This window comes from Miniopterus natalensis, chromosome 10 (genome assembly GCF_054644295.1).
Source record: "Miniopterus natalensis isolate mMinNat1 chromosome 10, mMinNat1.hap1, whole genome shotgun sequence".
Lineage (NCBI taxonomy): Eukaryota > Metazoa > Chordata > Mammalia > Chiroptera > Miniopteridae > Miniopterus > Miniopterus natalensis.
The window spans coordinates 45,735,028-45,757,855 of record NC_142090.1 but is presented as its reverse complement, the minus strand read 5'-3'; the positions used below and the strand labels follow the sequence as shown (position 1 = coordinate 45,757,855).

Genomic DNA, 22,828 nt, shown 5'->3' with positions numbered 1-22,828 from the left:
ATATTACTGATTTTATTGGTTTTGTATGATATTAATCTAGTGACATAAACTTTCTTTTGGTTAGCATTTTCCTGGTATGTATTTTCCCTTCTCTTTAAATGTTTGTGTGTTATTATGTTTATATTTGTCTTTTGGAAGCAACATACTGCTGGATTTCTAAAACTGCATTCTGAAAGCCACAGGGTTTTAACTAGTAAATGTAATATTTTACATTTATTGTAATTATATGTACATATATACATATGTATTTATATTATGTTACACTTTATATTCTTATACTTTTTATACTTGCCTTTTTTTCCCCTTTCTTCTGATAGACTAATTTTTGTGTAATCTTTTCCCTATCCCTTCCTCTATTTTGCAAGTTATACTTTTACTTCTGTTCTATACATTTATGTTTTTAACAGTTATCTTTAACTAAGTCCCACCTCAGAACAAAAGACTGTCACAGCCTGAAAAAACAACAACAAAACTACACTAAACTTCTGGAGGACTTTAAAGGAGAGATCGACAATACAGTCACAGTAGAGGACTTTAACACCCCACTGACTTTACTGGATAGATCTTCCAGACAAAAATCAACAAGGAAACAGTGATTCTAAATGACACACTAGATCAGATGACTTTAATTGACATTTACAGAACATTTCACCCCAAAGCTTCAGAATATACATTCTCCTCAAGTGCACATGGGACATTCTCAAAGATAGACGACATGTTAGGACACAAAACAAGTCTCTACAAGTTCAAGAAGATTGAAATAATATCAAGCATCTTCTTGGACATTTATACCCTGAAATACTACGCAGCTGTAAAAATGAAGAATCTCTTACCCTCTGAGACAGCATGGTGGGACCTGGAGAGTATTATGCTACGGGAAATAAGCCAGTCAAAGAAAGACAAGTATCACAAGATCTTATTCATATGTAGAATCTAATGAACAAAATAAACTGATGGACAAAACAGACCCAGAGACATAGAAGCATGGAACAGACTGAGGGATCTCAGAGGGAAGGCAGGGGTTAGGGGGTGGGGTGGGGAGAGATTAACCTAAGAACTCATATGCGTATATGCATAACCCAGGACACAGACAATAGTGTGGCGAAGGTCTGGGGGGAGGAGTGCAGGGTGGAGGGGATCAGTGGGGGGAAAAGGAGGACATCTGTAATACTTTCAACAATAAAAAGAAATAAATAAAAATTAAAGGCATCTGAGATACACTTATGGCAGCACTTCAAATCTCTGCATCTGCATCTGCATCAGTTCAAGACTGCCCAGTATTCAGAAGCTGCTAGTGTCTTCATTTTTTGAATGATTATTTTGTCTTCTTGTTCAGTGTACTTGTAACAAGTAATTTCTCTAAGAGAAGTTTCCTTTAAAACATCAATGCTCAAATAAGGATCACCGGTGTACCTCTTTGTTGCCCTGAGTTCACTCTCTGCTGCTGCATCAGTATCTTAAACAAAGCGCTGCTTGATTCATTCTATTCTTCTTTGTTCCTTTCTTTAAAAATAATTTTTTAACTTCTCAGTTACAGTTGCTGTACAATATTATATTAGCTTTAGTGATTAGAATTTTATATAACAGTAAGTGGTCACCCCAATAAATCTAGTACCCATCTGACACCATACACAGTTATTGCAGTATCACCAACCATATTCCCTGTGCTGTACTTTAATCCCCATGACTATTCTGTGACTGCCAATTTGTACTTCTAATCCCTTCTCCTTTTTCACCCAGTCCCTCAACCTCTGCTTCATCTACTCTGTTGTTGATTTCCGGTAATGTATTCTTTTTATTGTTGTTAATCCTCACTGGAGAATATTTTTTCCATTGATTTTTTTTTTTTAGAGAGAGTGGAAGGGAGGGAGGAAGGGGGAGAGAGAAAGAGAGAGAGAGAGAGAGAGAAAGAGAGAGAGAGAGAGAGAGAGAAACATCGGTGTGAGAGAGGCACATTGAGTAGCTGCCTTCCACTCAGGTCCTGACCAGGACTGGGGATCAAACCTGCAACCCAGGTGTGTGCCCTTGACTGGGAATTGAATCTGCAACTCTTTGGTGTGTGAGCCAATGCTCTAACCACTGAGCATACCAGCTAGGGCAGATTCCCTGCAATGTATTCTTTTTTTTTTTTCCAATGTATTCTTCATTTCAGTTACTGTATTCTTCACTTGGACTGGTTCTTTTTTATATTTTCTATCTTCATTTTTATGTTTCCAATTTCTTTGTTGAAGTCTCAGCAAATTCATCTACTCTTCCTCTCAGTTCATTGAGCATCCTTGTAACCAGTGTTCTGAACTCTGCATCTGGTAGATTTCTTGTCTCCATCCTGTTTAGTTCTTTTTCTGGAGTTTTGTTTTGTTCATTTGGAACATTTTTCTTTGTCTCCTCATTTTGGCAGCTTCCCTGTGCTTGTTTCTATCTATCAGGCAGAGCTGTTGTGTCTCCCAGTCTTGGTAGAATACTTTATATAGTAGGTGTCCTGTAGGGCCCAGTGGCATGGCCTCCCCATTCACCTGACCTAGGTGCTCCAGATGTACCCCCTGTGTGGTCCATGTGCACTGTCTTCTTGTAGTTAAGCCTTGATTGCTGTTGGCATGTCAATAGGAGAGATTTACCCTCACACTGACTGGCTGGGAGGACTGGCCATGACCACCCTGGAGAATATGCTATGTAGCGGCTGACCCCATGGAACAGAACTCATTTCAGTGGGGCTCTGGTGTCCTCTGAATCCATCTCTTGAGTGTGTCACTCATGGAGGTGATTGGGTGGTGCTTCGATGTGGTCTGAATCTCTGTACTGGGTCTACTGGCTCTGGGGCCTCCCAGGAGGTGCTGACCAAGCTCAGCCAATGCCCGTGTCCTGCTTGGGCCACCTGTCATGAGCTACAAAGTGATCTGCAGATGGCTGCTCTTTTGCTGGGTTTGGAGGTGCCTGGGAAAGGCCAGTCTGCAAACTGAGGTTGTCTGCTGGGCCAGATGCTGTTTGTTTAGGGTTTGTGAACCTTTGAAAGATTTTTCGGAAAATCTGAAGCATTGGCCAGGACAGGCCATTCATCTGGAAAAGCCCCTGAAAACAGCTTGGGTGGGCCCACAGATTGGGTGGGGCAGGGTCTCAGGGAGTTACCAGAGAGGGGGTGTTGAATTGTGTGAGCCAGGTTGATGGAGTCTCAGATATAGTGCCCACCTGCTGGCTCTGTGGGGAGAGGTCTCAGCAAAGGAAAAATGGCCTCTACCAGCACTTCTGTCTGAGCGAAAGCTGCCCCTCCAGTCCTCAATGGACAATTCAGTTCTTTCCATTATGTTCCTGGTGCCTTTCGAGCTGCTGCCCAGCACTGGAGCTCAGAGTGAGTGGGTGAGTCTGAGTAAATCTGTGCATAGTCCCTTTAAGAGGGACCCCTGGGACTCCAGCAGCCTTCTGTCTCACTCAGCCATAATCCCGCTGTTTTTTTATAGCCAGAAGTTATGGGGATTTCTCTTCCCGGCTGTGGAACCCTGAGCTGGGGAGCCTGGTGTGGGGCTCGATCCCATCGCTCCTCAGGGAGACCTCTGCATCCAAGATATCCCTCCCGATTTTTCTTCCTGCCCCTCCTACCAGTCTCTACATGGCTTCTACTTTATGTCCTTAGTTATAGGACTTCTGTTTAATTAGGTTTCGGGCATTCTGTAGTTTTGTTGTAATTCTGATGTTGTAGGAGGATGTGAGTACTGCATTAACCTATTGCACAGTCTTGACTGGAAGACTTTTTTCTCAGTTATGAGTTTATTTACGGTTAAATTGTCACTAATCTGGGCACATATCTAATCTTCATCCATGTTCCATTTGTATTCTAATATTATGCTAGCATCTCTGTCCAAGCAGCTAAACCTAAATCTAATGGTGATAAATGTTGCCTTTAATTCATATGCTCTTTCCTTATATAGAATTCCCTTGTGACAAGAAATGATATATAATCAGCATTCAAAGAATGGATCTACATTATACATATCAAGGTGTAGTCTAATGTGTTCTCCATATTTCAGAAGTTTTAATCAGTGCCTCGATATTTGAATGAATTAGATAATACCACTATATCTCATACAGAGGTAGATCTCAAAACGATGATAGCAAACATGAGGGCACTTTAAAAAGTTGAGAGATTCTGATACCATGCTGCAAACTCTATTATTTTTCATTGTATCGATACCACAGGTATTTTATTGTAATAGAATAGATCAGTGGTCAGTGTTGCAGCAACTGCAGTGAGGTGGCAAAACTCACCTGCTGGAAACTGGACTGCTTTCTGCGCCCAGGCTGCCACTCACCAGGTGAGTTACACCAGGCGAGTTACTTAACATCATTCTACTTCAGGGTCCTCATCTGTAAACTGAGATAATAATAGTGCCTACTTCACAGAATTACTACGAGAATAAAAGGGATTAAAAGATGTAAACTACTTAGAATAGTGGCTGGCACATTGTAAATTTTCAAAAACATAATTAAGGTTGTAATTGTTATTTTATAACCCCAATTCCCTGGCGGCTTCTCACTAATATCTAGGGTTAGATGGCTTGGAGATTTCCTCCCTTCCTTTCTTCCCTCATTCCCTTGCCCTGTCCCCACCTTTTTGCTTCTCCTGCTCATCTTCTTCCTCCATCTCTTCTCTCCATACCCCCTCCTCACTCTTAGGATTTGAGGGGCAATTTATATCCAAGAAGTTTGGATAATTAAGGGCCTCTTTTAAATTGAGGCTTATTAGTGACTAATGACTAATCAAATATAAAAGTAAAAACAAACTATACTGTCATAAGATCTGTTTACTAAGCAGATCTCTGAGTGAAATTATTACTTGAAATGTTATCAACAGGTGTCATAAAGCTAATGATAAAATGATTTTAATTACTTATCCATTTTATACAGCTGTACCAGTACAGCCAGCAACTATCCTCAGGCCATCTTCTCTTCTATGTCTCTCACTTGATTATTTTTAACAAGAAAGGCAGTAAAAAAAGACAGCCCAAATTACTATGTGGCTAAGTGGTTTAGCTATAAAACCTGGTTTATTCATGCAGTGTGCTCTTCTCTGGGAAAGGCACACACAGCACATGATGTAATTGTTTGGGATTTCAGTTCAAATGTTCCATAATTCTTACTACAAGATTTTTTAAAGGATTTAAATAGATAAGTGGGTTTTAAAATCACAGAATTTGCATCATACACCAGCTGCTCTAATATGAGATTATAGAACTGGGTGCAGTGTCCGTTCAACTGCTGCTCTAGAGAGACCATGCACATGGTAAATGATAGATATTATTTGCTGAATTCTTCAAATCCAAGGCACAATCAATTGTAAGACATTAGGAAATAAAATAAATGCTACCAATTGTAATTATAACATGAACTCTACTTTTGAGATTCCAAAATATAAAAAAGTCTGCACCTCAGAATCAATGAAATACGATATCATTATGAGTTATTAAGAAATTTTTATTGAGGGCATTCTATTGTCTGTAATTCAGTATTAGGAACTATTAGGTACATAAAAATAGCTAATGTGGTCTCTGACCTTGAGGGATTTAAAATCCAGTTAAAAAAGAAGACATGCACGTGAAAAATTAAATAATGATATGAATTAATTAATGATAAAAAAGTTATACAAAATATATGACAAAAGCATATAAACATGGCTGAAGTTTAATTTCTAAAAACCAATTCTTCCTACTTGAAAAAGTAGAAGCTTTAATTTTTGAGGTTAGAAAAGAGAATCATCACATATTTACATTCAAATGTAATAGGCTTATGCATTATTTTATTTTTGCTTAATGTTTAAAATTAATGGTGAACAGTAGCAATTCCCTTCAAGTATTGCTGGGCACATACTAATTACAAATGTTAACTCTTATATATAGCTCTACTCAACACATAATAAATAGTGTAGTAAGAAACAAAGGTAAGAAATTACAAGACTTTATTTCACAAAATTTCAAATAAATTGTTTCAGTGGACCGTGTTGTACCTTCAGTTTTTCTGTACTTTCTCACAAGCTAATTAGCAAATGAGATTAACAAAAGCATCTGCCCTGCATAAGAGCAGCTACTCTCTGTTAAAGTTCAACACAGTCATGACTTATATGAAGCAGAGACTTAATGTTATTAAGAGTGCTAAAAAGTGCAAATTGCATCATCAAAATTTTGTTGGGAAATACCAGTGAGGGTGTGTAAACTTCTCTGCAGTTAGTAAAATTACTTCTGACCAAACTGTATTTTTCTGACCAACTGCTAAGAAAACATTCTTTGAGGCTAAGACTTAAAATACCTAAGTTATTTCTCAGAAGAAAATAGAGTTTGATATCCCAGGAACAGTGAGGCCATATGCCATCAAATATCATTTTAAACAGATTTGATTAAAACCTATAGTTATTTGGAAGTAGATAGTTATATATTGTTTACATAAATTTACTTTCTGTTCTATCGTTCAAAAAAATTATTCTTGCTTTAAATTAAAAAGTGATGCATGGGGAAAATTTAAATTATCCTTCCAAGTGCTAACATGAGTAAGACATAATATGCTAAAGGAGTCATAAATTACTACTAAACTAAAGGAAAAGACATCACTGAACATTATATAACTCAAGGGGCATTTTCCAAGATCTCTGTTTGAGACATTGTACCAACTGTGGAGGAATCAAAAAGAAATAAAAAGTTGTCCCTGTCCAGTCTACTCTAATAGAAAAGGCAAGAAATTAACTCAAATAAGTACACAGTAAAATATAATCAGTACTATAATAGAGTTACAAGCAAAATGTGACAATACGCATCACTTCTGTTGTTGATGCCTTAGAAAGCCTTATAGAAGAGCATTTTAAACAGTTCTTGAAGAATGGGTAGGATTTTTAACAATTAGAATTGAGGGGAAAAAAGGCATTCTGGGCTAATGGAAAAGCATGGAGAAAGAAAGAAAATCACAAAATGTTTCAGGAATTGTAGGAAGTCTTACCAATTAGTGCCCTATCAGGAGGTACAGGCTATGAGAAATAAGAGAAGATGGTAAACATCAAAATTGGGAAGAGCCTATCAAACCCATGCCAAAGGGCTGGCCTTCAGATGGAAATTTGGGGGAATACAAGTTTTGAATGATCAAGGTTGTATCTTAGGAAGATAAATTGGATAACAATGTGTAGGGTGGATGCAGGAGACATAGGATGGAAGTGAACAGACCAGTTAGGATGCTATTGCAATCAATAACCTTAGCCAGAGGTCCTAGAGAGAATGAGTTCAAATACGAAAAATTTTCTGAGGGAAAAATGATGGGATTCTATGTCAACCAGCTGGAGGGATGAATCTGAGGTTCACATGCTGGTAACCCAGAGGACAGGCAGAAAGAATGTATCATCAGTGATGTGGAAGTCATGGGAACCCTTGACACTAAGCTGTATGCTATTAAAGAGGAAGTAAAGGTAGTGGTGAATTTTGGAGTATGCATATTTGATGGGCCATCCAGCTCTATCTATTTTGCCTGACTGCCCATAGAATGCTATTTCTGACTGCCTTTAACCTTACTCCACTGGCCTATTTATCCATTCAACAAATATTTAGTAAATGCTTACTGTGTACCAGGGACTGTTTAGACAGTTGGGGAAAGTCAGTAAACAAAACAAAAAAATTCTTGCCTTCAAGGAACTTGCATTTCAGCAGAAAGAGACACAATGAATGTACATAATTAAATATCATGGATTAGAAGTGAAAAAATGAGCCCAGCCAGCATGGCTCAGTGGTTGAGTGTTGACCTATGAACCAGGAGATCATGGTTCAATTCCCAGTCAGGGCACATGCCTGGGTTGTGGGCTCTATCCCCAGTAGGAGGCAAGCACAAGGCAGCCAATCAATGACTCACTCTCATCATTAATGTTTCTCACTCTCCCTCTCCCTCCCTCTCTCTGAAATCAATAAAAACATATTTTTACTTTATTTTTTTTTTAAAGAAGTGAAAAAAATGACATGGAAAAAAGAGATGACTACAGAGGATGAGTGGTGATTCTTGGGCAGTGGTTGGGGTATAGTCTATAATGAACGATGTCACAAGTCACAACCTTTGAGCCACAGTGCAGTGTTTCTCTAAGGATGCTGTTGAGGCATTACTCACTACATTTCCCAGTTTCCTCTGAATGAAAGCACATGAGAGAGTTACTGAATTTCTAGAGTCCCTGACTTTTCACCACCATGAATCTCTTAACTGATCACATTTCCCTCATGTCACTAATGATCAGAAAGCAGAAATCTAAATTCGTGATCTTCTTCCAAAATGTGTATGGAGCCTCATGGCATTTTTTTGTACCTGTTTTCATCTTATTTTCTAAACAAAAATTTTCATATTGCATTTATTTCTCCATTATTATCTTATTGTGCATTTTTGTCAGCTAAAATCTAATTCAGAACCCTTGAGGTATTAATAAATATGCAAAAATAAAGTTACTTTTTAAAAGTTTTCATCAAAACTAGTGGCTTTCATTATAGTCAAAGTTGTTAAAATAATACATTTAAATAGTTGCCCAATATGTAACTCAATGAGAGGTATATTTGCCTTCTGTACAGGTCACAGACACTGTGGGTACTTACATGAAATTCACGCAGCCAGTGCCAGCAGGTGGAGCAATCCAGACAAAGCTGAGGTTGGTTGTGGGCAGATGACTCACATGAGAGGCCACCACGCTGCACATAAACTGGTTACCAAACTGGTGGTCAGACATGATCCCTGAGAGACAGAAAGGAAGGGACATTTGTTATAAAAACAACAAAACAAAGCCTTCCTTATCATGGCATAACAATATTTTCTGGACATTTTTCATTTATGTTAAGATTCATCATGTTGTTTGGCCTCCCCATAAGTTATGCAACTTTCTATTTCTTATTGTTAGAAGGGAATTGATCATTTAAAACATTATTGTTAAGAAGTAACCTAATAAATTCATAGCTATAGTATTGGCTTTGCTTTGATTTTCTTAATTGGCCTTTGCCCATCACCAAAGACCACCAGGACCACACCATAACAAGGTTGGATTTACTGGAATTGTTTACTGCAAGGGAGACTAAACTCTATGCTAACTGAAAGGTATCTCAGGATGTTAGAAGGGGCTTGTTAAAATATTTGGGCTTGTATTAAGTTATTTTAGAGAATAGGGTGGTCAAGCTGGCCCCAGAATTTCCAAATTTTGGTACTGGAAGTCCTGCATCCTGGGAACATCCCCTTCCCCCTCCCCCAACCCAGTTCTGTTGGGGATATTACAGGGAAAGGTGGCTTAGCTTCTGGACTTGGTGCTATCAGAAAGTGAGGGCAATTTTATCACTGAGTATATCAATTTGTATCTAGGAGACATGAAGAATTGAGTAGGGCTAACACTGTGACTGAAAAAAAGCAGCAACAGGCATGTAAGCAAGAAGAGGGGATGTTGGTGAAGAGGTGGTTTGCACCACATTCTTGCTTTTGTCTATGTTCAGGCATGATTATAAAGTGGTCATGTCTTTGAATCAAACCATCACAGTTTCAGAGTGGTCTTGTTTGGTGCTGATGTTCTGTGAAACTGCGTATGTTCAACATGAGAACAGCACAGCCCAGCTGTGAATGCCAGGCCCGTCCGCTCTCAGCTGAGTTATCAGAGGTGCTTCCTTTCCTTTTTCAATAAGGTAGTTATCTCAGGTTTGCCTCAAATATAAAATATTAATAAATGACTCGACAATAAGAATATCAACAAATCAATTCTTAAAATGGGCAAAAGACCTGAATAGACTCCACTAAAAAAGACATACAGATAGCAAATAAGCATATGAAAAGATATTTAAAACCTATGTCATTAGAGAATTAGAAATTAAAACAATGAAATGCCACTAGACACTTACTATGGCCAAAATCCAAAACAATGACATCAAATGGAAAACTTATTCATTGCTAGTGAGAATGCAAAATTGTCTAACCACTTTGGAAGAGTTTGACGTTTTCTTACAAAAGTAAATATACTCTTGCCACATAACCCAGCAATCACATTGCTTACTATTTACCCAAATAAATTGTGAAATCTTATGTCCACACAAAAACCTGCGCATAGCTATCTATAGCAGTTTTATTCATAATTGTCAAAACTTGGAAGCATCCAAAATGTCTTTCAGTAAGTTAATAGATAAATAAACTGTGGTACATCCCCCAAATGGAATATTATTCAGAGCTAAGAGGAAACAAACTATCATGCCATGAAAATACAGGGATAAATAAATGCATATTCCTAATGGAAAGAAGCCAATCTGAAATGATTACATACCATCTAATTCCAACTGCATGACATTCTGGGAAAGGCAAAAGTGTGGAGAGGGTAAAAAGATCAGTGTTTGCCAGGGGTTAGGAGGGAGAGAGAGAAGAAGAGGCAGAGCACAGAGGATTGGTGGCAGTGAAAGGATTCTGTATGATACTAACATGGTGGAAATATGTCATTATTTATTTGTCAGAACTCATACAATGTACAGCACCACAAGAGAGCCCTAATGTAAACTCTGGACTTTGAGTGATAATGATGCATCAGTGTAAGTTCATCTGTTGTAAGGAATAGATCCCTGTGGTGCAGGATGGTGATAGCACAGGAAGGTGTATGTGGTGGGGGGAAGGGGGGTGCGAGGGGACATGGGAAATCTCTGTGCTTTCCACTCTGTTTTGCTGTGACCTAAAACTGCTCTACAAATAGTTTATTAATAAAAACATTGCCAGAAGTGGGCAGTTAAATAAAACATTCATTTATTGGTTTTATGAAAAAGGCAAATGACTTAATCTCTCTGAGATCCAGTTTTCTTATCTATAAAGTGGAAATACCATGTCCCCTGTGTCGTGAAGTTTTAGTGAAGATTAAAGGATCAACTACATATGACAGCTCCTAGTGCATGCAGTACACCCCTGCTTGGACAGGTGCTCTTCCGGTTGTCATCACAGCAGTTCATACCTTCCTCCATCACTGCTCCTGCCCATCTTTCCAAGGAGTCTGCGATGGGCTAGGTCTTTCATCTTTATTTTTATATTCCAAGCAACTGTCACAATACCTAACACATCACGGATAGTCAAGAGATGTTTTCTGAATAAGTACAAGAATAATGCAACTATAAAAATAAAAGACAATAGAAATTGTAACAGATATGTTACATTAACTAGTGAAACAGGATCTTCTAGAATAGGAAGTTGTTCATAATAGTAGGTCATACTGGCCAAAGAATTAGAAAAATAAATCTATATTTTGATATAGCCTAACAATGCCCTTTTTCTCATTGAAGAATTCATTTTTTAAGCTGTATCTTGAGACAAAAATTCTTCAAGCCAGAGAAACTGCAAGATTAGAAAGGATAAGAGACTCCCAGGGAAATCAGAGTGCTGAAGGTGACTCGGGAATTGCCACTTCCCTGTGGCGGGGCATAAAGCAGGGAGCCAGCGTGTAGAAAATGACACATCTGCAGGAGTCAGCCTGGCCAAAAAGGGAAACACAAGTTCCAGCCACAGCCATTGTGGGAAGGGAAACGAATCAAAGTAAGGTTTCAGAGCCTTGGTAATGGAACTCACATTCAGACAGCTCCTCATTCCTCAAAACTCCTCTTAGAAAGAGAGTTGATGTCTAGGCTACATATTACTTGACAGAATTTTATCAGGCAGCTGTACTGTCATAATTACCATATGCCCTACCCGAATAAACATGCCACAGAACAACATTCTGGCAGGCTAACGGGCTGGCACAGCAGTTCCCCAATGTGGCTGCACAGGGGTGTCACCTGAAGAGACTGAATAAACGCTGGTGCCAGGGATTCTGAGTCAACTGGTTTGGGGTAAAACCTGGGTAATGAGAGTTTTAAAAGCTCACCAAGCCACTCTAACGTGTAGCTGACAACATGCAGTAAAATCGTCTTAGTAAAGTGCTGTCCAGAATTCAGGGCCCCAAGTAATATCACTACGGTATCAATACAGAGTTGGAGAGTACCCAGCAGTTTCTTAGATAATGACTCTGGTAGTAACACAAAATATCCTATCTTCTTATCCACTACTCCTAAATCTATCCCAAATATGTATCCTGAGGACTTTTTAATGTACTTTCGAGCACTAGGAGTGTGTGGTGGTCTTTCCTTTACCTAACACAGGGCGCCAGCACATTCTACTGCTACCACATTTTAACCGGCATTTCTTTGAGAACATCTAAGAGTTGAGCATCTAAGAGTTGCAATTATTAGAAATTGATTTATCTTTTCAACCAACAGAAAAAACACACACCCAGTATTTACAGAATCCTAATTTTGCTTCAAACATTGTATTAGACCCTATGGAGGTACATAGAAGAAATATGGGACATAGTCTCTACCATAAAATGATTTGAGCTGAGAAGAGAAAACTGGATACACTAACATTCTAAATAAAACAGTGAGAAAATAAGTGCTAACTTGGTGGTATTCATGAAAAATACAAAATAGGGAAGAAAGATGATTACCACGGACAATTATAACTAATGGTTGTTGAGCACTTACAATGGCCTGGTGTTATTCTAAGTGCTTCGTGAATATTAACTTTTTGAAGGCTCTTAACAAACCTGTGAGGTAGGTGTTATTCCCTCTATTTTACCAAATAGGACACTAAGATAACGGAGATAAAAGAACTTGTTTGTGGTCACAGAGCAAGTAAGCAATGTAGCCTGCATTCAAACCAGTGCCCTTGCTACAGAGTCAGGGAGACTGAAACTGAGGCTCAGGGAAAGGCTAAAGTTTCCCCCACTTTTTCACTTACGTGCAGCAGTAGGGTACAATCGAGAGACTGTCACCTCCCGCCCCCAAAGACTGCATGACTTTGTCAGGATGCCCTCTCTCAAGCTTCAGTTCCAGCATCTGTAAGCTGCTGGTCCATGATCACTAAGACCCCTTCCAGTTCCATAGCTGAGCACAATTTAAATGACCAGAAGAAAGACGGGAGGATATCACACAAAGGCAGACGCAAAGGGCAGAGGTGCACATGTGCAACGAGAACAAGGAAACCGAGAGCAGTGAGAATCGGCTTCCAGGCTCCTCTGAAAACAACGGACTGCATCTGCCGATATTCTTAGTGGCTCTGTGTCATGAAAGACATATACCATCTAATTAACACATATGATTTATATTATATATTTGGAAACCTATTCTTGGGATAACTGAAATTTGAATTTGATAATGAATTTAAATTTATTGTGGTGTTTTCCCTGCTGCATGCTGGATAATAGGATACATACTGAGTTTTTAATACTACTTGGAAAAGGGAAAATTGGATCTATAATACAAGAATTTAATTACACTGCATATTTCAGGGAGATAAAACATAAAATATATATGTGTGTGTAATATATGGTGACAGAAGAAGATTTGACTTTGGGTGGCAGGCATACAATGCAATATACAGGTGATGTATCATAGAAATGTACACTTGAAACCTATATAATCTTATTAACCACTGTCACCCCAATAAATTTAATTTAAAAAAATAAAGATTTTATTTTCATTGTTGTGGTTATGTATAAACTGTCACACAAAATATTTTCATGTGGAATTTCTTACCTAGAGAAAGAAACTATACTTTTCCCAGGAGAGGAAGCAAGTACTTCTACAAGTAAGGCTCTCCTGACCTAATTTTGGGCAAAGAAAGTAAAGCATATCCTTCAAAGTCTGAAGTTTCAGAAGACTGATAACTGTCTTGGTTTCAGAAAGATTTTAAAGAATCCATGCCATAACTACATTTTTCTTTTGAATATTGGGTACCCACATTTGAGGAATAAAATATTCACAATCCAGGTATAATTTCTATATCAAAAAAATCAATATAACTCTTTAAAACAATTATTCTTTTGATGAAGTATGGTGTTTGAAATTCATTAAGTCATTCAATCCTTTGACTATGTAGTTAAAATATATAATATTTATCTTCTTAATCAAAGTTGTGTTTAAAAAATAGGAATCTATAGCAGAGTTTCTTTTATCCACCTTATACTTCTGCAAGATTAGGCTCACAACGCCTTTAATTGTTCTAAAGTTGCTTCCACGATCCCTTTTATGACAGTAATACACATTTCTATGCCTTCTGGGACGTCATTTTACCTGACAAGTCTTCAGTTATTTTAAGTTTGTAACTAAACCTTGTATGAACTCCATTTTCCCTTAGGGATACTTTTTATGCTTTTAATGTGCATACCTTGGGTCTTCAGAACTGCAACTAGAATTTCTATGATCCTCCATTTCTAAAATAAAATATACTTATCTTCATAAAAATGTAGAGCATTCAGTTCCAAGAAACACACTGAAGATTTTGTTACCAAAAATAACCAAAGTCGTGGGAAAATTACACATTCATGCTGGGTTTAGTCTATATTTTGTGGATTAAAAATGTGAATTACTCACCCTGGCCAGTGTGGTTCAGTTGGTTGGAGCGTCTGCCCTTACACCAAAAGGTGGTGGGTTGGATTCCCTGTGAGGGCACATACCCAGGTGGCCAGTTTGAAACCCAATCAGGGCACTCGTGGGAAGCAACCAATCGATGTTTCTCTCACATCAGTGTTTCTCTCTCTCTCCCTCCCTTCCTCTTAAGATCAATTAAAAACAAATAAAGAAAGAAAGATGTGAATTATTCAAATCTGTTTAGTTTGTGATTAGCTACGGTTAGTGTTAACATGGGTAGAACATGTTCTGTTTATTTTTCATAGGTTTCAAGCACTCAGACATCTACGGATATCACCAAAGGGCAAGTACTACATTAAGATTATAGATTTTTGTCTGTAAAACATGCAGCCTTCATATATAACAACGATGAAACCTTAAAATAAATATTATTTGATTACTTCAAACACTTTCAGAAAGTTTGATAGAATATTTTGTCAGGAAGTTTTTGTTGTTTTTTGTTTAATCTTCACCTGAAGATACTTTTTCCATTGATTTTCAGAGACAGTGGAAGGAGGGGGAGAGAGAGAAACATCAGCGTGAGAGAGACACATCGACTAGTTGCCTCCTGCACGCTCCTCAGCCAGGGCTGGGGTCAAGCCTGCAACCAAGGTACATGCCCTTGGCTGGAATAGAACCTGGGACACTTCCATCTGCAGGCCGATGCTCTAAGCACTGAGCCAAACCGGCTAGGGCTGTCAGGAAGTTTAATAAATGTATTAATTTATGTCCACATAAGAAGTGTAAGATAAGATAAATATTTTAAATGACTTCTATTTCCTTTTATTTTTATCATTTGCTTTTTCTTTAAAAGTAATATCTAAAGGCTTTCATTAGTGAATAAAAATGGACTGTTCTGAAAATCTAGTTTGGAAAGTTCATGTAATATTATAAGAGAGAAATTTAATTATGGAGTTCCTTTTTGTCACTGTTTAATCTTTTCATTTGATGCAAATATCAATAATCATTTACTTACAGAATTTGATTTGTCTATTATTTGCCTTCTTTGCTTGGTCAATGTATTCAAACATTTCAACAAAGCTAAACACAATTTTATTTGCTGAAAAGTAATTACAGAACTTCCTGAAAACATCCTATTGCAGCTTATCTATGAAGTATAAGCCTGATGAAAATGGATATGAAAAGATGCTCTCAAGTAGTGCCACAAGATAATGAATGGTGCATGCACACACATTCACACGTATACACTGTGCATGTTTAATTTTTAAAGCATTGGTTTGAAGGCATTTGGTTTCAGATTTAAGTCTCAACGCAAAAAAAGTACTAAAACCCTTTTTAAATCATTCTGGAATTTCATGTCTATGGGCATGTTAGAAAATGTATGAGGACCCATGCTAATTCCACACCTCTTGTTGGTTATGTAAAAAGAGCTCGTTCTAAGTCAACTTGATTCTTTCCTCATTCACTGCATTTACAAAGATGAGAATTCTTGCTGTTGCTTTCCCTCTCTGTTCCTCTCCCAGCAATGCCATTTACCGAATGCCTTCTCTGTGCCAAGTGTCTTCCCACATTGTGGGAGAGGCAATAGAGGGAAAACGTTGGGAACATAGACCTTGGTGGCAGTCTGCCTGGGTTGACATCCTTGCTCCTCTACCAAGAACTTGTGAACTGTTGGGCAGGTTACTCAAATACTCTGCTCCTGAATTTCCTTCCCAAGGAAAAGGAGATGATAATAATAGGGTGGCTGTGAAGATTAAATGAGTATAAGATATATAGAGCAATTATTATCATTCCCATTTTAGAGATAAAGGGTAATTATCAAGAGCCAGTGATAAGAGAGCTAGTGAACCTCACTTCAACACAGGTCCATCTTCTCTCCTACACTGTCCACTGGCATCCTTCCTCCCTGTGTCCTTAAGTGACAGTACCTCAGTTATGAGACAGGCCCCTATCCTGATCAACAGAAATTGTCTCGGAATACAGTGATGGAGTACAAAGAGAGCAGGTGAGTGTGAGCAGGAAGAGGGCCCAGCCTCCAGGCACAAGGTCTGGTCTTCTCCCCCTCTCCCTCTCTCTCTCCCCCCTTTCCCCTCCCTCTCAAAACACTTTAATTTCTCATCAGATAGTTACTGGATGTCCTTTGTCCTCGTGGTAGACATATCTCTGAGTTAGATACAGATTGAGTGAGATATCTTTAGGTCAAAAGTGCTCCCCTAAAAAGCAATGCCATCCAATTACACTTAGGTCTATGTGGCCACTGAGTGAAGGAGCAGAAACCTTTCCAAAGAGCGATGTAAAGTCTGTCTTTAACTGAAGCTCTCAGATACACTGGTTCCTTTCCTCCTAAGACAGCATACTCTCCCTCCCCCTTAACAGCTGCCTGGTGGTAGACAATCATTATACGTTGTCTGCCTCTAGCCTTTCCAAACCAAACACACCATGCTGGGTTGAGAACTATATTCTGCCTCACTACTGGGCGCCTGCTGCTTTGACTTATCCTGGTGTGTGTTAGAGTCACAGCACAACTTCTAGTCTAGAAGCTGAATTTTACACATATACAGGCTAAAGAAATCAAAAAGGAGAAAGCTTCCAAGATATAAACCCAAGCCAACATGGGAGGCTGAAAAGATCTTCTGCAAAACTTTATTTAAAAAATAAAACATCTTGCATAACTGAAACTTGCATAACTTGCATTGAAAGCAACTCTTCATTTTCCCTTCCCCTATAGTTCCCGGCAACCACCATTCTATTCTCTGCTTCTGTGAGTTTGATTACTAGATACCTCATATAAATAGAATCATGCAGCTTTTGTCCTTCTGTGACTGGTTTATTGCACTTGGTATAATGTCCTCCAGGTTCACCCATGTTGTCACATATGGTAGGATTACCTTCTTTGTAAAGACTGAATTATATTCCATTATATGCATATAGCACATTTTCTTTATCCATCACCCACTGATGGACATTTAGGTTATTTACATATCTTGGCTATTGTGAGTAAAGCTACAATGAAAATGGACATGCAGATGACTCCTTGAGATCCTGACTTCAATTCTTTTGGAAAAATACCCATAAATGGAATTGCTGGATCATATGTTAGTTCTATTTTTAATTTTTTGAGGAAATTCTATATTGTTTTCCATGGTGGCTGCACCTTTTTACTTTCCCACCTAAAATGCATAAGGGTTCCAATATCTCCACATCCTTGCTACCACTTATCTTTTTTTTTTTTTTTTTATAATAGCCACCCTAACAGGTATGAGATTATATCTCATTGTGGTTTTTATTTTCATTTCCTTGATGACTAGTTACATTTTCATATACCTATTGACCATTCATACATCTTATTTGGAGAATTATCTATTGAGTTGTGAAAGTTGCTATTCAACAGATATAAAATTTTAGTTATGCAACATGAGTTAGTTCTAGAGATCTGCTGTACAACATTGTGCTATAGTTAACAATACTGTGTTTCACACATAAAATTTTGTTGATAGTAGATCTTATGTTAAATGTCCTTAACACAATAAATGAATGAGTGAATTTTAATAATTAATAAAAAAGCACACTTTGATAAATTGAAAGAACCTATGACCCAGGAAACTGTGAACAATCTTCACACCCCTCAAGATTAACCCATCATCAGGCCAATGGCTAATAGAAGAACCCTTAGATTAAAATCTAAATAGCTGGAAGTCAGCTGGCGTATGCAAGGGGACTTATAGTTGTACCCACTCTTCCTGTAACTCAAATTCTGGCATATTGTTTTAAATATTTAGACCAGAGAAATAGAATATTAAAAGTGAGAGCAGAGTTCAAATATTGATGAAAGTCTTACACATTTGAAAGTTGGCATTGTATACCATTGCCTTTTGTATGCTTTTATGTATGTGCTTACACATATGTATTCACACACCATGTACATTCATGTATCTAGAGTTGGTTAAAAAGCATTGATTCTTGGGAAATCAGATTTTCATTCTCTCCATGTATTAATTCTTCAGGCCCTAAAAGCCACCTCCAATATTTTCAAGCCCATTTCTCCTCTTCTTTTCTCACTGACAAAGAATTGCTGTTGACCTATCTAGGATATTTAATGCAATACAAGAATTACTATCTAGTATCCTAATTCAGACCTCTGCCTATCCTAGTTAAAAAGGAGGGGGAGGTGGGGGAGGGGGAGGAGGAAGAAGAGGGAGAGGAGGGGGAGGGGAAGAAGGAAAAGAGAAGACCTTGGATAGAATAATAATAGTTAATATTTTCTGAGTATTTAATGATGCACAGTTCTGCGTGTTGGCAAAGATTAACTCATTTATTCATTAAAAACTTTGAGAAGTATTATTATTCCCATTTTACAGGTGAAGAAACTGAAGTGTAAAGAAGTTAAATAACTTGTCTAAATCAATAGTCCCTAGAGGGGCCACTAGTCACTTGAGATCCAGCCCCGTCACTTTGTAGTGCTGCAGTCTTGAGCAAGGTTACTTAAATTAAGTTTTATGATCATTCTTATTTAACATGTAAGAAATAATAAGCTCCACTTAATAGAATTGTGGAAATGATTAAGTAATAACTCATGTGAGAATTAAATGTTAAATTGCATGTAAACTATGAGAGTATTCATTAAATATTGAAATTTTATTTGTACATTTAAAAATATATCTCAGTCCTTCTGTTTCTACTACTCTCATGTAAAACTCCCCTTTTAAATAAGTGAACTGTAAATCACCCAGGTTTAGCATGAAGCCCAGGCCAAAGCTAACAACAGGGGCATGGTAACAATTGGTTAGCCCCGCAAAAGTCTGCATATAAAAACAGGATCTGATTATCTGAACTCTACCTCCAGATTGGCTGGTTTAAAATAATTGTCTGTAGCAAGGCTATCTCTAAATAACTAGAGACTGCCGTCATAAATATAGCTCCAGGTCAAACTGATTTATCAATTATTTTATCAATGTTTAAATTAATAATCCCAGTCGTCGAGCTTCAAATGCCCAACATTTTAAAGGAACAGTGATTCCTCCTCCCTTCTTCCCTACCTTGACTGTCAAAGTCCATACTGTCTCACCCTGGCTGGTGTTGCTAAGTGGTTAGAGCTTCAGCCCAGGGTTGCAGGTTCGATCTCTGTCTCTGTAATATCTGTGAATCGACCCTGTTGCCCATTTCTATGATAGTGTTTCTCAACTTTTAAAATGATCACTCCCCTAACAAGTCTTTTTAGGCATTTTTCCCTAATTGTCCTCATCCCATGAAATTTTATATAAAATGTAATATTATATAACTGAAGCTCTGGGTAATCTATTGATATCCTCAGGTGCAGAATACAATCTAGCTAATTTAAAAAAATTTAGAGCTATTAGGCAATTTCTCTGGGGGTACAAAGAAATAAACTTGGATACTGCACAAGGAGTGATATCCACCACACCATTGGACTAGTGCAACATAAAAATGAAAGCTGCTACCATGTACTGTTTAACATCAACCACATTTGGACTGAAATCACAAAACCCCACCTCAGCTATTCAAAAAAATTTAATAAGTTTCCACTACATCACTTGATTGAATATCGATTTCCCCATGCTCAGTCCCCACCTCATATTTAACTCTTCTATATCCAAGCCTCATAAGAGTGAGTCTCATAGGTGGAAACTAAGTTACATGCCTTCTCCCTAGAAAGGAAGTATGGGAATTCTATTTTGGGATGGTGGTGCTCACAATGTGGGAAACTATATAAAGATGTTGAGCAATCATAGATGGTTTGTGTCTACCACAGAGGACAAGTTCAAAGTCCATAAAGTTCTGGATTTCTTGATCCAAAATTAGCTAAAATAACTGATAGTTTTAAAAGGTCATGGCTATTAGGACTATTTCCATGAACCTATATACTGAGTTCCTCATCCCTTACCTTGAATGGGCATTGTGCAACAGAAAAGCTATTGCTTATAGCAGTCAATCTATTTGATGGACAAGAGCAAAAGCTACCCATACCCTTCCTGGATAGCATAACAGATTTCCCAAAAAGCCACATCAGGACAGAATATGGGCCTCTGCTTTCTAACTCCAGATGGTGTAAATCTGGAATAAGTGGCAGAGATCCTTCAGTGCCTCTGATTAAGAAGGAGCATCAATGAGTTAGCATAATATTTATTGTCTCAGTTGAAGAACACTATCTAATCTTGTAGTAATTACTGGCCACTCACTCCATCCCTGTTAATCATCAAGTCCTTCTGATGTTACCTCAAAACTTTTTAGTTGTGCCCCCTCTTGCTTACCCTTCCCACTTTAGCCTTATTTCATGCTTTTATTATCTCTTCTTTGATCAGTGCCAACAGCTCCCTAATTGGTCCCTTTGAGTTAAGTTTTGCCTCCTCAAATTAATTCTCAATATATATCTTTATAAAATGCAAATCTGATTTTATCAGTCCACTGATTTAAATTCTTGAGTGGCAATCCATACTTATAGAAGTAGTGTTAAATTCTTCAGCATGACATTCTGCACTTTGTCTATGTCTCTGGGCTCATTTATCATGATGCTTATTCAAAATTTATACTCCATTACGGTCAAACTGTATATAATTGTATGTATACATCTCTGTTTTTCCTCTTGTTTTCTCTGCCTAGACCAGGGGTCAGCAAACCATAGCCATGGATCAAATCTAGACCATGGCCTGTTTTTTATAAAGCATTGAGCTAAGAATAGTTTTACATTTTGAAAAGTTGTAAAACAAAGAGAAGAATATGCAATAGAGATCTGCCCTTATGATGATTTGAAAAGTCTAAAATACTTATTATCTGGCCATTTACAGAAAAAATTTGCTGACCCCTGGCCTAAAGTGCCCTTTATTTCTCTGGATTGGCTAAAATCTGATTTATCACTAATACACATATGAGATTATAAACCAGCTCTGTCATGAAATTTTCTGTACAACACTGTCCAAGGTTAGGAACATCTCCATGCTCTCATAATGCCCAGAGAGCAAGTCACTTCTCTCAAGAAACTTAATCTAGCAAAAAAAATAGAAGTAAACAAACTGTGATGAGTTATATTAAAAGGAGGTATTAATCAGGGAAATTAAGTTTTGCTGTGGTAACAAATTAACTCCTAAGTTGCAGCTCAACTCAACAGTCTTATATGAGTCAAAGACTCTTTAGGGAATTTTTCCTCCATGTAGGGCCTCAACAATCTAAGATATTTCCATATTGTAGCTATGCTGTCTCAGTGTGTGGCTTCCATTGCCAGCAAGGCAAGGGGATAAAGAAACCCAGAGGCCCTGGTGGCTCAGCAAGTTGGAGCTTCGTCCCATACACCAAAAGACTGCAGATTCGATTCCCGGTTAGGGCACATACATTGGTTGCAGGTTCAATCCCCGGATGGGGCACGTAAGGTAGACAGCAAACAATGTTCCTCACATTGATATTTCTCTCCCTCTCTCCCTTCCCCTCTCTCTAAAAATCAGTAAAAACATATCCTTGGGTGAAGATTTTTTTAAAAAAGAAAAGAAAGTAACCTAGAGGACTCACATCCTCTATTCTATGCTTCAACTAGGAAATAGTATACTTTATTTCTGCTCATATCTATTGATCAAAATTATTCACATGATCCCCTTGAACTGTAAAGAGGCCAGAAAATGTGGGGGAGCCTATAGCTATTTCATGAGCATTAAATGCCTTGACCAACAGATATGTACAGTTAATTGGAGCAGAACAGAGTTGGACAGAAGTTAGGATTTTCTAGGAAGTTGGCTACAGAGTGGTAGAAAATGTCTTGAAGTTCATGATAGAGAATGGTAAAGGTAAATGAGAAACACAAAGCATAAGGTTCTGCACATCCCACAGGAAGGAGCAGGGTCTCTTTAGTACCAAGGAGAGCTCCTACATTTTAAATTAGTTTGATACCATATAGATGTTCATTGTAATGCCTCTATTTAGCAAGAATTCATTCTATAAACATTTATTATATGCCTATCATAGATTTGTGGATGAAAATATTCATAACACATAACTGTCTAATGAGGAAGGCAAATAAATCTGTAATGCAATGAGGCTAAATGATTACAAAGTAGTCTTAGAAATTCTGAAATTCACTTCATATTTAAAATAGATTAGGAGCCTGGCTAGGAGTGGCTCAGCAGTTGATCATCGATCTAGGATCCAGGAGATCGAGGTTCAATTCCCAGTCAGGCTCAATCCCCAGCAGGGGGCATGCAGGAGGGAGCCAATCAATGGTGACTCTTATCATTGATGTTTCTATCTCTCCCTCTCCTTTCCTCTCTCTGAAATTGATAAAGATATATTTTTTAAAAAATTAAAATTAAAAAAATAAAATAGATTAGGAATTCTACACAGTCAAGATGGCGGTGTAGGTAAACATAGTACTTGCATGCTCCCACAACTACATCAAAATTACAACTAAACTAGAGAACAATCATCAT

At 37.9% G+C, this 22,828-nt stretch overlaps 1 protein-coding gene across 2 annotated transcripts in view; it reads right to left on the bottom strand.

Annotated features, from left to right (window-relative positions):
- Positions 1–22,828, bottom strand: part of RELN (reelin) — a 485,569-nt gene that overhangs the window by 326,768 nt on the left and 135,973 nt on the right. For both annotated transcript variants that reach the window (XM_016219582.2, XM_087821107.1), the window contains exon 3: positions 8,592–8,727. In XM_016219582.2, coding sequence (XP_016075068.2) covers positions 8,592–8,727 — 136 coding nt within the window. The remainder of the gene's footprint in view (positions 1–8,591; positions 8,728–22,828) is intronic.